Raw genomic sequence first — 13,994 nt, forward strand, 5'->3', positions numbered from 1 at the left:
AAAAAGATTTATTTATTTGTACATACAGAACTGGGGTACAGGACAGAGGCTCAGGGGAGGTGAGAGGCTTCACCAGAGACAGAGTGGGGAGGAGAACAGGCAGATCGACTATGTACACTGCTGAGGGGAGCAGTGGGCAGTTAGGGGAGGTCTGCCACACCATGTGGTCACCTCCTGGGCAGGCAGGATCGAACTCATGCGGAAGTGGCTTAAGCTTCTCAGTGCAGTGCTTTACCCCCCTGCGCCACCAGGGAGGGCCACACAATGCTGAGTTTTAACCTGTTGCACCACCAGAGAGGGCCCTGAATCTTTTTATAAGCTTTAAATTTCACTTTTGGGGGGGCCTCATGTGATATAAAGGTAATTTCTCAAAATGGAAAAGCAACTAAAATACTAGAACTTAGTCATTGCTTTATTACTGTTATCACTGGAAGTAATGGTAATATTAGCAGTCTCAGTAACACTACTAGCAGTAATAGTAAAATTACTACTATTGGTAGTATTTGGTACATACTATTATTAGTACTGGTAATAGAGTGATCATAGTAGAGGGTTTTACTGTTTTACAATTTTTCACAGCAATTTTATGAGTAAGTAGGGTTGTTTTACTTCCAAAGTAAATTATAATTGATAGCCATGATTCTTCCAAAAGAAGTCCATTGATTATCATTAAATAAATTTAATGTGAATTTATTTATTGCCCAAAACCCTTAGAACCTTTGTCTTATGATACATTTCAGGATCTACTTTTACAATGAATTAAGTTAGAGTGCAACTTAGTTAAAACTATGTTGGAGGTTTCCTTAGGTCTTTCTTGGGTAGAAATGATTTTCTTTTAAATCATTTTCCCAAAACTAACCAGTACAGAAGTGGTAGCCTCAGAGCACATTGTACAATAAAACTCATCCACCTAGGAATTCCCAGTTGAGATGACATGTTACAGGAAATGCTGAAGTGAAATTCTCCCTGGGTCCGCTATATCCAGGAAGAAGCCCATTTGATGACAGAGGCAGAGATTGGACAGAGACAGCTGTAGGCCAAGGAAAGCCAGGAGCCATCAGAAGAGGCAAGGAAGAATTCTTTCCTGGAATAATGTCCCTTTGATTTTGGACTTCAGTCTTCAGAATTATAAGAGGATATTTAGTCCACTCAGTCTGTGGCATTTTCTTACCTGGTCCTAGGAAACAAACGTAACTGGAAAGACATTGGATACTTCAAAGAGTTGAGGATGGAGCTAAAGAACAAGGCCTTGACATGAAGGAATTGACTGTCTTTGAGGATCCCAGTGTGGAGTTTTATACAAGATCTCCACAGCTCAGCCCTCAGGCAATCCAGTGGCCTTTTAACCTTGAGTACCTAGCTCAAGAGTCTAACTCTTAGGAGAGAGCCTCTGACGCAGCTTGTCCTATGCCTTTCCCGGCAGCCTGCCTGCATCCCAGGGAATGGAGAGCAGTCACCTTCCCAAAGGAAAAGACCCCAGGCAGACAAAAACTTAATGTGGCCACTATGCAACCCATAGCAAAGTTGTTTTGGGAGAAGTCCTACTGAATGCGACTCTGTACTCTGAGCGAGTGGGTGGTGACAGTTGCTGAGAAGATTATCCTGACAGCTATGTGCAGAATTGCTTGGAGTAAGACCAGCCAGACAGCTGGTGACATCATCTGAATATGAAGTTAGGGGTGGCTGTGTGAAGGAAAGAACACTCTTGTTTTGCAATTCACTCAGTGATATTTTAAGATACATTCATTGAAGGTTGTGGTAGCAAGACTAAGAAAATGCCTTTATTTTCTGACCCCAACTATCTGCCTAATTTTTAAATTTTTTCTGTTCATGATGTGATTCAGAAAGCATCTTTTTTTTTTTTTTTCCATTTGTCTACCCAGTTTTATGAGACACCAAGACTTAATTTACTCTTCCAGGAGCAGGGAACAGACCATTTTTCTTTTACAGGAGAGAAAGTCCCCTCAGAACATCCAGGCCCAAAAGGCCTGAGTACAAATGTGTTCTGTTTGCCCAAGACCAGAGGAAGAAATAGGAAGTTTCACAGGCCAAAATGAGCATTGCAGGGTTTCACTGTGAGGGGTGTGAGGGTCCTGCTGGTAGAACTGTCTGGACAGAGACGGAGCAGCACGTGGCTCAGTGGGTCAGCTGATGTATCTCAGGTGTCACCTTAGGTGGCCCCTGACATCCCAACACTTGGCCTTTGTGTCCCATTGTGTGTGGGAACAGTTAAGAGTAGTGCTTGACAAGTGTGGTGAGGGATTCAGGGAACTGGCTGAAGGAAAAAAGTTGCTAATCACAGTGGTTACACTCTGCTTGTGTAAAAATTGCTCAGAGGGGGAAGTATCTTTGCACTATGTAATTTTTTATACTTTTGACTATATTATTATTTTTAAAAGGTTTATTTATTTATGCATACAGAACTGGGGTATAGGCCATAGGTGTAGGGACAGTGAGAGGATTCACCAGAGACAGAGCGGGGAGCAGAACAGGCAGATCCACGAAGTACACTGCTGAGGGGAGCAGTGGGCAGGTCAGGAGAGGTCTGCTGCACCCTGTGGGTCATCTCCCTGGCTGGGGATTGAACTCATGCTGAGGCGGCTGTGGCTAGCTTCATAGTGCTGTGCTTTAACTTGTTGCGCCACCAGGGAGAGCCCTGCAAGACTTTATTATTAAATTTAATATACTTCATTTTTAAATAATGTTTATTGAGCCCAGAGTACTAGTTTCTTGTATGTGACTTCAAATATGTCTTATTTTCAAATGTGTCAAGATTTTAGTGCCTCAGCTCACACTCACTATTTTTACCCAGGTCCCTCTTTTTATTGCTTTATTAGTCTCAATCATGATAAATGTAAGATAAATATGCATTCATCACTCTTAACTCCAATAGACCCAATTTAAAAAAATACAAATTGCATTTACCATTATTTAAAATGATGCAAATGATAAGACACATTCTTCACATTCCTTTTAGATCACCCAGTTAGGAATTTTATTTTCAAAAAGCCAAAACATTTTTTTTACTACTTTCAGCTTACTTCATCCCGGCCACGCCCACCAGTGCCCCAGGTCTTCAGTCCATGTGTTTTGCATTATTTTTGTCCTGCCCAACATCCTCCAGCTCCTACCTTCTTTCTCTTTGTGCTTCTGTCCCACTTCCTCCCTTGGACTCAGGTGCACCTTTGTCCTGGCCTCTGATCAGACTGCTCTTGGCCCCCAGTGGCTCCAGCCTCCCCTGGTTGCGTGGCAAGGACATCTCAACCTCTCCTCACCGTTCACCAGATGCTCTCAGCTGAATCTTGCCTCCTTCACCACTTCAGGAGTCAGAGCAGCTGGTGGTTGGTGAACCTAGTTGTGTGAATTCCGGAAGGTAGAGTGTCAGCCTCTTTCCTGACAAATAAGGCCTAATTCATATACTGATTTCTCCTCTGAGGGCCTCCAAAACTCAAAATAAGTGGAATTTGATGGATCTTGCTTGTTTTAAAACACAATAGAATGGTGACTACATTGCTTTGTGTTACCCACTTCAGCATAAGAGTAACTGAGCAATGAAGGTTTTTTGAAATTGATACAAGATTGATGGTTTCCATAAGCAAGTAGAATAAAGGGTTTGATGATAATACATTGAAAGTATTTTTGTATTTCCTCTCTGAATCCTACGCGAGGAAAATCCCACCCCTTGTCTGTCAAACGCACATACGTGGACCCATATCGAACTTCCGTAAAAACAGACCAAACCAATCCAAACTTTGCAGAACTCTAGTGTTATTGTAACTCTATGGCTACTGAATCAAACAAATCTCTGGGGAAAGTAATCATATTTATCACCTGAGATGTGTCTTTCATTCCAACCATATGCATATTACCAATTCAGTTAAGTTGGATGGTCACAGAAAAGAAAATTTTGTTTTTAACAGCAATATTTACATCATATCTTCAGAGACAAATCAGCATTGACGTTGCTTAATGTGGATATTACAGTGTTTGGTGGCCTCTAGGCTGGAAAGTCTAAGTAAATAATGATTCATTCCTCATCTTGATGTAATCAGATTTGAATTATATTTCTACATTTTGTCATTTTGTTCACAACAGTATAGGAGTATCAGTTTGGAATAACAAGCCATCTTTTCACTTGTTAAAACCTGAAAAAAAGAAAAAGAGAATACTTATAAAACAAAGTGTACAGATTTCTCAGTTTGGGGAGGATAATAGATAGTTGAAAAATTGGACCAGCACATTTCACAGATATGAATACAACCATTTAGGTAGGTCAAGGATGGCAGTTAAAGACAGAATGTAATTTATATCTGCATTTTGTTTTAACTGACAACATGAAGAAAATTCTGACACACAAATTAGTTCTAAGTGGTAAAGTAGCAAGCGCTTCTTTTAAAAGTTTTTGTTTCTTGGCTTTTAAATTTGTCTTGCAATCTGCGAGCGGTCTATATTTGTAAAGTCTGTACAAAATCTTGACAACCCAGTTCCCTGGTGGTCTCCAATGTGTGTGTGTGTGTGTGTGTGTGTGTGTTCTTAATGTCTTAATGACCTGCTCACTTCTTTTTTTTTTTATTTTTATATTTATGTATATAGAACTGGGGAACAGGCCAGGGATGCAGGGGCCGTGAGAGGATTGACCAGAGACAGAGCGGGGAGCAGAACAGGCAGATGGATGAAGTACACTGCTGAGGGGAGCAGCGGGTGGGTCAGGAGAGGTCTGCCACGCCATGTGGTCACCTCTGGGGCTGGATTTGAACTTGCACTGAGACAGCTGCAGCCAGCCTGCAGTGCTGTGCTCTAACCTGTTGTGCCACTAGGGAGGGCCTCCAAAATGCTTTTAAAATGTTGGTATTAACAAATCTGAGCATGTGTATCCCTCTGTATGTATAGTTATCCTTTATTTAGTATTGCTGTTAGGCATGATGCTGTGCACTTTGTGTCTCGTTACACAAGTAATGTGGGGGGGGCAGGAAGGGAGGGAGAAAGAGAAGAGAGAGGGAAGGAAAAGGAAGAGTGAGAAGAGAACAATTACATACGTATTCTGCCTTTCATACTTGGATGATTTTAGGTTAGTACTTTTTGATAAATTCAGATACAATTTAAAATGTTGACATATTGACATTTGTTGTCCTTGTGAAAGGAGAACCAAAACTCTCATCAATTATTCCGTGTCATTTAGACAAAGTATCATTGCAAATTTTTCTTATCTGACAAAGCACAATGGAATTAAATATATATATGTAAATGCTGGTTGCTTGCTTTGAACATTTAATTGGAAAATTAGATTGATTGCCTTCTCATACCTCTTTTGCTTTCAGTTTTTCTGTTATTGTCCATTAATGTGCAGAAAAGCAAAAGCTTCATTTTCTAAAATACTGAAAATGTTTCTTTTTGTCAGCATTTATAAAGTTTAGGTGGCCACCCTTCAAAGCCTTCAGTGCCCCACATGTAGTGTTAAGTAGCAATACAAATTTGTAGCAGTAGAATTAAGCAGAAAATGCTTTGAAACCCTACTAGTTAATTATTAATGAGTAATCAATAGATTTCAGTTTGGTGTTTTGCACTGAATTTGTGCTCATGGAAAGAATCAGGGAGTAGGAACTTCTGAACATCTTAATCTGTAGCATTCTCATATTTTCTTTTAAAATTAGAGAAGCTGCTATGAGGATAAAGCCTCACACTTTCCTTTAGCAGCACCAAAGTCATTTGTGTTTAGTCAAAAAGGGGTAAAATTGTGGGTAAAATTTAAAAATGAAACTTCATCAACATACATCTAAATTTCCACCGAATACAGTCTGAAAGAACACTAGATAGACTATTTTTTTTTTTCTTTGTAGGTAGTTACCTTTAGCTCCTTGAAATCACCTTTTAGGAAATGAGAGCACGTTAAGCTATAGGGATTGACCAAGGTTTAAATGTCTGAGGGTCATCTCTTGGGATCTACAAAAGAATGCAAATAAAACACTTAATATGATCATACCATTGCAATATGTCACCAGAAAAATAATATCATGTATGTAGTTTTGAAAACTTTTCTGATGGGAGGAAGCAGAAGTTTCCTGGGGAATTGAACTGTATCATTCAAATGACAACTCTGAAAAGCTGGGTGGGTGCTGTGATCATGCTACCTTTATTGCTGCTAAGAAGTCATTTTGATTTATTAGTTATCTTCTTTGTGTCACCGCTGTGAATCCCCCCAAATGTATCATATGCAAATATATCATATGCAAATGTATCATATGCCAATGCATCATATGCAAATGTATCAAAAGCTAATATAGCATAGCAAATATATGCCAATACCTGGGGGGAGGAGGATAGACAAGGGAAAGTGATTGGGCTGAGAGGTGTGTTTGAGCTGGAGTTCCATACCTGCTCTGTTCTGCCGAGACCTAGCAGAGCTAATTGTTAGCCAAATAGTGTGTGTGGTACAGTGCCCTTGCTAGATGAACTCCAGGCTCATGTCACCCTCCTGGGCTACAGAAGGTACTTGTTTGTCTTTCTTGTGGTTCTCTGTGTCTGATTTCTCTGCTGGGAATTCCCCAACTTTGGTTTGACCTAAAGGCAGAACATAAGCTTCTCTGTTCTTGTCATGTTTTTGTTCTAAAGGTACACTTTCAGGGATAAGGTGTTAAAAATAAAAACAACTTCTCATAAATAATAGAAAGTTGTGTAAGTAACAAAAAGCTTTGCCCCTAATATTTATTTTTGAGAAATTAAAAAAGGACAAAAATACAAAAACAAAAAACCAACCCAGATCTCAATAGTCAGGATATCTTTACAAATTCGATTCTTATTATTTACTTTTGATCTGTATTGAAATGTAAGTGGTGGGTTAGTTCACTCTTCTCAAAGGGATTTCTCTTATTCTCTTAACAACTTCTGTGGGGATAACTTGGCTATCTTATTTAGAGTCAGTCTGTTCTATAACCTGGGTTGGATACTGAACAGGGTTCCTTAGCCCGGTCTGAGATAGATTCAGGTTATTTCTTCTCCTAAAGGTGATGGCAATTTTTAGTTTCTTGCAAAACCTGTTCCAAAACCTGTTCCCAGACCAGGGCTCCAGAGGTACCTTCTGCTCTGGGACTTAACTCCACACTCACTCACTTGCTGCCTCAGTCTTCTTGGTTCTCTATTATTCCATAGCTCCTTGAGTGAGGAGATATCTTTCTTTTTTTACCTCAAAGAGGTCCTTGCCCTAGCACTTAAGCCACCTTCACTGGCCTATTGTAACTTCCTTCCCTTCACCTTCTCACTTGCATGGTGCTGTCACCCCCTTCCTCCACCCTCCTCTCTCTACTTGGTTTCTGATATTTTTAATTAAGGCAATATATTCACTATGAGTCAAGACAGATTCAGCTTTTACTTAGATTTTAATTTCTGAGGTCTAGCTGGGCCCCGTCTCCTGGTCTCAAGGCCAGTGGTGGTTGCTCTCATTCCAGGATTCTTCCTTGTGCAGCTAAAGAAAAACTCAGTCGGCCTAGTCTGTTCAAAACCCTGCACATTGAGAGAAAGGCTTAGCTCTTGACCAGCTCCTGGGAGATAATACCTCAACCTTTGAAATATTTTGCTAAGTCACACTGTCTTTGTTACCTGAGACTTTGGGCCATGTGGTATCATTTGGTCTCTGAAGGACTGGAGACTGAGTAACCACATAACTAAAGTCAACTATGCAGGTGTTCTATACCTATGTGCTTAATCTCCAGTAAGAATTCTGGCACCAAAGCTCAGATGAGCTGCCCTGGTTGGCAAAACTTTGTGAGTCTTCTCACATGTTGTTGGGAGAATTAAGTGCTGTCTGTGTGACTCTAGAGGAGAAAGACAGCTGGGAGCTTTCATCTGCTCGCTCGGTTTTGCTTTTTTCTTTGTTGATGTTAATTTGTATACTTTCACTAAAATAAACCATAACTATTGTTTAACAGCCTTTTTTGTTTTTAAATTCTGAGAGTTTACCAAGTCAATCATCGAACCTGAAGGTGGTCTTGTGAGTCGCTCATTTTTATCCTTACCACCACTACCATATTACTGCCATCATCACTGTCATCAACAATGTATTTTGACCGTTTGTTATGTGGGACAACTGCTAAATGTTTTTCATGTATTATCCAATCTTTATAATAACCCTGTAAAGTCAGTAGGATTATAATCTCCATATACCTTCCATCCTACTTTATAGATAAGGAAAATGGGCGATTAGAGAAATTAAAGAAATCATCAAAGGCAGAGCTGAGAGTCCAACCCAGGTCTGTCTGATGCCAGGTCCCATGTCTTAACCGCTGAGCTAAAACAGTGGACCACCAACCAGAGACGGCTGCCCTTTCCTGTTTCAGGTTCTGCATCACTGACGGAAGACTCCCATTTTGCTGCCTTCTTTTTTTTTTTTTTTTTTTAGGTGCCCTCCCTTCCTCTATTTCTTACAACCAAAGAAAGTAATCTTCCAGAGACCAGGAAGGAGAGTTTTTAGATACAAAAATAGCAATAACAGTATTAGGCAAGCCCCCTCCAGCTTTCTGAAAGGTCACTGTGTGAATTATTAGTCATCAAGTATCCCAGGGAACAAAATACAGCCCCTGCATCCTGGCAAGAACATCTTCACTGGGCACCCAGCTTCACAGCCTGTTAGAACACCAATAAAATTTCCCCCAAGGAAGTGTGAGAGCAATGATGAGAAGAAAGAGGTGAAGAGTGAGTGCATGCCCTTGTGAGTGTGTGTGTGCACCTGTGTATAGACGTGTGTGAGCCAGCGTGTGTGCGTATGTGCACACGTGAGGCGAGGGTGATAGGCTTAGCATCCTGAGGAAGGTGCTGTGGGAGCTTCCGCACTGAGTCAGCCCCTGAGAGGTGCTGTGACGTCTGTGCTCTGTCTCACAGACCCATGTGCCTGAGTGTTTGTGCTGCTTTCAGGCCCTGCCAATTGTCTGTGGCTTAGCTTCCAGCAGAACAGCTTGGAGACAACATGTTTCTACTTGTTGGAAACAACACTGGAAATGGAATGCAGGCTTGAAGGATAGGGAGCATACCTCCTCCCACTCAGAGATATGCAAGGCTGTGCCTAGGTTATGGGGTAGGGGACTAGTGTTTGGAGGGCGAAGGAGCTGAGAGTCGTGTAGGTAAACCAGGTTGGCAGCACACAGGGAATGTGCTTTCCTCCTTCATCTGGCAGGAAGGTCTCCCTTTACCAAACCAACTAGGTGGCACTTTTAAGGCTCTGGGCACCTGAAATACAAAGAAAAAGGGAGGGGAAAATGTTCTCTGGATGGAGAGAGCAGCAGAGATATAGAAGGAAGAGAATGGGGGATGGGGAGGGGGCTGTATTAGGGTAAGGGTCTCCAGACACAACCCAATCTTAGACAGTAACAGGATGATGGGCCCTGGGGTGGGGGGAGGGTGGAGGTAAGGCATACAGGGTTCAAGTGAAGCACTGTGAAGCTATCTGCAGCCACTGCAGCATGAGTTCGATTCCCCAGCCAGGGAGCTGACCCGCATGGCACAACAGACTTCTCCTGTCTCCCACTGCTCCCCTCAGAAGTGTGTTTCAGTACATCTGCCTGTTCTACTCCCCACTCTGTCTCTGGTGGATCCTTTTACCTCCCCACTCCCCACACCTCTGGCTTGTACCCCAGTTCTTATATGTATAAATAAATTTTTTTTTTTAAAGAGAGAGAATAACAGGGTAAGACAGACCTTGCCATTTGTAATTGGGCTAGAATGAGATAACTTTTCCCCATTAAGTTATATAAGTCAGACCCCAATGTAACATACGACATAGCAATTGACTGTGTTTGCAAAAATTTCTTATGAGTCAGCATCATAAATCTTTCCCTTCAAAATGTGGGCTGGGCTGATTTCTGTTTACAAATGTCTTTCTAAGCTAAGTTGTCTGGTTTTAGCTACTAGGAGGTGGAAACTGAATGTACTCCTTGGCTCTCAGTGGCTTCCAGCTATGGTGACCCACACAAGCCATGCTTTCGTAGTTACTTTAATAACTTTTTTCTGCTAGTACGAATGAGGCAAAAGGTTTTTTGTGTCTGTCTTGCCAGATTCTCCAAGGTATTTTTTTTCCTATTCTTTAAGGATGTGGATCTCAAATATCTTCACCTCTTGAAGATTAAAAAAAAAAAAATGCGATCACTATTTCAAAAGAAAAATCCTTGTTTTAAAGTGTTAATTAGGTGTTTCCTACCTAGTTCTAAGGGCAATTGACTTTTTCCTTGTGGAATTTTAAATGATAATACAAACCACATAATCCAAGAGACACATTTTTCCTTCTTCCACTACCAAAAAGGAAGTTATATCTTGGAAGTTATATCTCTCTATCAGCAGTATTCTTGCCCTGTCTGGCTGTCAGGCTGCTGTTGGGCTCAGGGGAGAAACTGCCCAGAAGCCTGAGGAGGGCTGCGTGCACAGCAATAATCAAACATCGCTGATGGAGGAAGCCACAGCTGCAGGAGTCAAAACCTTGTAGTATAGCAGAGGCTCGTTCAAATAGAACTTGCAGCAAGCTGTAGCCTTTATATTGCTTCTTGTCTGCTTCTTTATGGAAGCTTGAAACTAATTTTCCATGAAAATGAGGTTGCTGGTCTTAAGAGTTGTTTTTTTCTGCCCTGAGCAGGTCAACTTGATTTAATATGGAAAACTCTTTTTAAGTCCTTTGGGAGAAGCATATTTTGAGGAATGTTGTTAATAGTTACATGTTTTGGGGGAGACCTTAACTCCAATATTTACAGAATGGACTGTATTTACATAGTAATTGTACATGCATTATTTTATTTAACTACTGGAAAAGTAGATCTGAGTAGTTGACCATCATTTCTATTTAAAAAAGAGTTATAAGTAAGCTTTATTTACTTTATGGTGAGAAAGAGGTTAATCAAAGAGGAGGTTTTGGACTTTCCAATGTTTATTTTCTAGCTCACAGACCTGACTTTCTTGTCAGAACAAATTTTGTTTTGATGACATTATTCAAAAGCCAAATTCAGTGTTAGTATTTGCATTTCTCAATAAACAATTTTTTTTTGCATAACACAGTATTGTATGCCAGTGTGAATCACTATGTATTTTGATTAAAAAAATGTTGTATTGATGGGAAGCCCTTGGGGATTGCAACTGAGATGAAAAAATGCACAAAATGATGTAAAAATAAACTATTACAAAAAAATTTAAAAAAGAAATAAAAAAAGGTTATCACTTAAAAAAATGTTGTATTGTACTACAGTTCAATCAAATGTAGATTCTGATATAGGTTCAGATGTGTTCCAAGATGCTTTAAGGAAACCAGCCTGTGTGAGGAGTCAAGGTGTCAGTATTACAGGGCAACCTCGATATGAAATGGGTGAGGGGGTTCTGGGGTGCCCCTCTCCTTGTAACATCTGAACTCTAGGAGGACTTCTTGTATATGGGCCATCATTTCTAAAGATCTAAAGAGAGCAGACCTGGATCATGAGAGAGGCAGGGTGCCAGGAAAGCTGCTGATTGAAAGAACTCTCCAGTCCCCCCCACTGATGTGAAGATAAGTGGTGTGGTCACACATTTCTATTTCTTTTTTCCCTCTGCTAATGGGAACAATTGCAGTCTTTCAGTTACAAGTTTTCTGCTAGAAAGGCAAGATTAGAGAGTTATGAAGATGGAAATTTGTGAGAACTGCTTAGTCCCAGGCTGCTTTGAACCCACTGAAACAACCACAGGACCTTTGCATTAGCTGTTCTCTGCCTGTCACACATGACCAACTTATGCTTGCTCCCCACTTCATTCAGGCTTTGGCTCACACATGAATCCCCCAGAGAAAAGTTCTCCTACGAGCTATTTCAAATAATCCCAAATAATGTCCTTCTCACATTCTAGCTCCCTACTCTTCCAGTTTGCTTAACAGTAACTTTCACCACCTGAACTTATATATTGTGTTTGCTTGTTTACCTTCTGACATTCCCCCTTAGACTGTAAGCTCCAGGAGGATAGGGATGGTTTGGTTCACTATTTCTTTAGCTCCCTAGCAACGTGTGGTACATGGCAGTAGCTCAACACCCATGTTAGTGAGTGAATAACTGTCTGATGAATGATCTGAGTCGGGGGCCTCTTTAATTTTAAGAAGAGGTGAAGGTTAAGCTAACAGTTTTGTAATCATGTTGTTCTATTGACAAAGAGGAGTGACTCAGAGTTAGTAAACGCACTTACAATTTACAAGAATTATTTGTCTTTCTTCCCTGCTATGCTGCAAACAACTTGGAAGCAGGGACCTGTGAGCCTGCATCACGCCTATACTCTTGGCACCTGATACTCTGTAAGAAGGAAAGTGTCAGGCTCATTGCTAGAATCTGGTTAAAATACGAAGAGTGAACAGGAGGAGAGAGAAGGTTGTTCCAAACAGAGGGAGTGCTTGGTGAAGGCCCCTGTCCTTGAGAGCAGGAACAGTCAGAAGCGGGTAAGTGTGGTTGGAGTGGAGCGAGAGGGCCAGGGAGCGACGCCTGGCTGGAGATGTGAGAGGGAGCTGGCCACACTGGAAATTTGCAGGTTTACAGGCATGGCAGGTTAAAATGTTTTAGCTTTATCTTAGGAGGGAAAATGGACCTTTTTGCCTTGTCTATGTGCTAGTGACATGATCATATTTGTCACACCCTAAATCTCTGCTCCAGTGGATGTGGGGAGACCAGTCAGGATGCTGAGCTGACCAGGCTAGAGAGCTGGCATTGGGCTTCGGCTCTCTGGAAAGAAAGCTGCAAGAATGCAGAGCTCGCTCTGTGTCATCCCCCGGTGTATTCCCAGCACCGAGAGCAGTGCCTGACACCTCACAGACACCCAACCAGAGTTTGTGTAGTGAGTGAATGAGGAGTGACTGAGAAACTAGTGTGCGTGATTGCTAGGAGTTAAAAATAACGGCCAGGGTGAGGCTGGGTGCTGAGTGTGACAGAGAGATAGCAACTCCTACATTTCTGCTGTGTGTGACAATGGAGAGAGGCACACTGCCCTTTTCCATGACGGGTAGTAGCAGAGGAATCTCTATTTGTGTGTTTCTCATCCTCTTTGTTACACGGAGAGTCAGGACTTCTGTCTCCCCTGGGGAGATAGTCTTCAAATGGTCTGGTTCCTGGAAAATAAATTCCTTTATTTCCAGGATGCTGGGTTGTTTTCAATAGTCCAGGCAAAGGAACTTTCATTTCTAGGGTAAAAGGTGTGTGAAGTCCACGTTTTCTCCTAAGTCTGAGGGTGGCTGAGGGTAGCTGAGGGTGGCTGTCTTCTCTGTGTGGATGCAGCTGGGCAACTCTTGCAGCCCTGAAGGCCTGCAAGGATTTCAACAAGCCTATAGTTTCATCACGTTAAATATACGTGAGGTCAGTGGAACAGACAGGGATATTGTAGGTCAGGATAAGAATGAACGATAAATGGTCACTCCCAGTAAGCCTCAATAACCAGAGGCTTATAAAATTACATCCCACCTCTGCGCCGAAGCTTATTCAAGTGACTGTGAATAAAAATAACACATTTGGCTAGGTGCTTTCTTTATAGGGTTAAGCAACTATTTTCTGAGTGATACTGCACGGGGAAAGCACCTTCTCAATCCAGACTTCCTGTGAATAAAGGCTCCAAAGTGCATCTCCTAGTTATACTGTTCAAATCTTTTCAGATATGTTATGGATAGCCTGATTTTGTCAAATGAGTATGTAAATAAGGTGTATATACGTATAGAGATACATGATGGTGAAAAGTACATGTGTATGCTGTGTGCATTTACAAATATACACACACCCTAGAAATAGTTATTTCTAGCTAGTGAGATTTGACTAATTTCAATTTTCCTCTTTTCAGCATTTTCTAATTTTTACATAATGGACATGTGTTACATTTATAAAGATCAAAACAATGTTTTTACTATCACACCTTATTATAATATGAGGTGCTATTCAGAAACCATGTATCTATTTTTTTTAAAGATTTATTTATTTATTCATACAGAACTGGGGTACAGGCCAGAGATGCAGATGGTGAGAGGATTCACCAGA

The 13,994-nt window shown here is 41.2% G+C and overlaps 1 protein-coding gene across 1 annotated transcript in view; it reads right to left on the reverse strand.

The window, feature by feature from the left end:
- Positions 1 to 2,973: 2,973 nt before the first annotated feature.
- The window catches only part of LOC101627752 (aldehyde oxidase 2-like), a 78,011-nt gene continuing 66,990 nt past the window's right edge, over positions 2,974 to 13,994 (reverse strand). Inside the window, 2 exon segments of the mRNA XM_012724752.1 lie at positions 2,974 to 4,145; positions 5,846 to 5,940. Of these exon segments, the coding sequence (XP_012580206.1) occupies positions 5,887 to 5,940 (54 nt within the window). The 3' untranslated portion in view covers positions 2,974 to 4,145; positions 5,846 to 5,886.

Source organism: Condylura cristata, unplaced genomic scaffold (genome assembly GCF_000260355.1).
Source record: "Condylura cristata isolate star-nosed mole 26May11 unplaced genomic scaffold, ConCri1.0 scaffold00002, whole genome shotgun sequence".
NCBI lineage: Eukaryota > Metazoa > Chordata > Mammalia > Eulipotyphla > Talpidae > Condylura > Condylura cristata.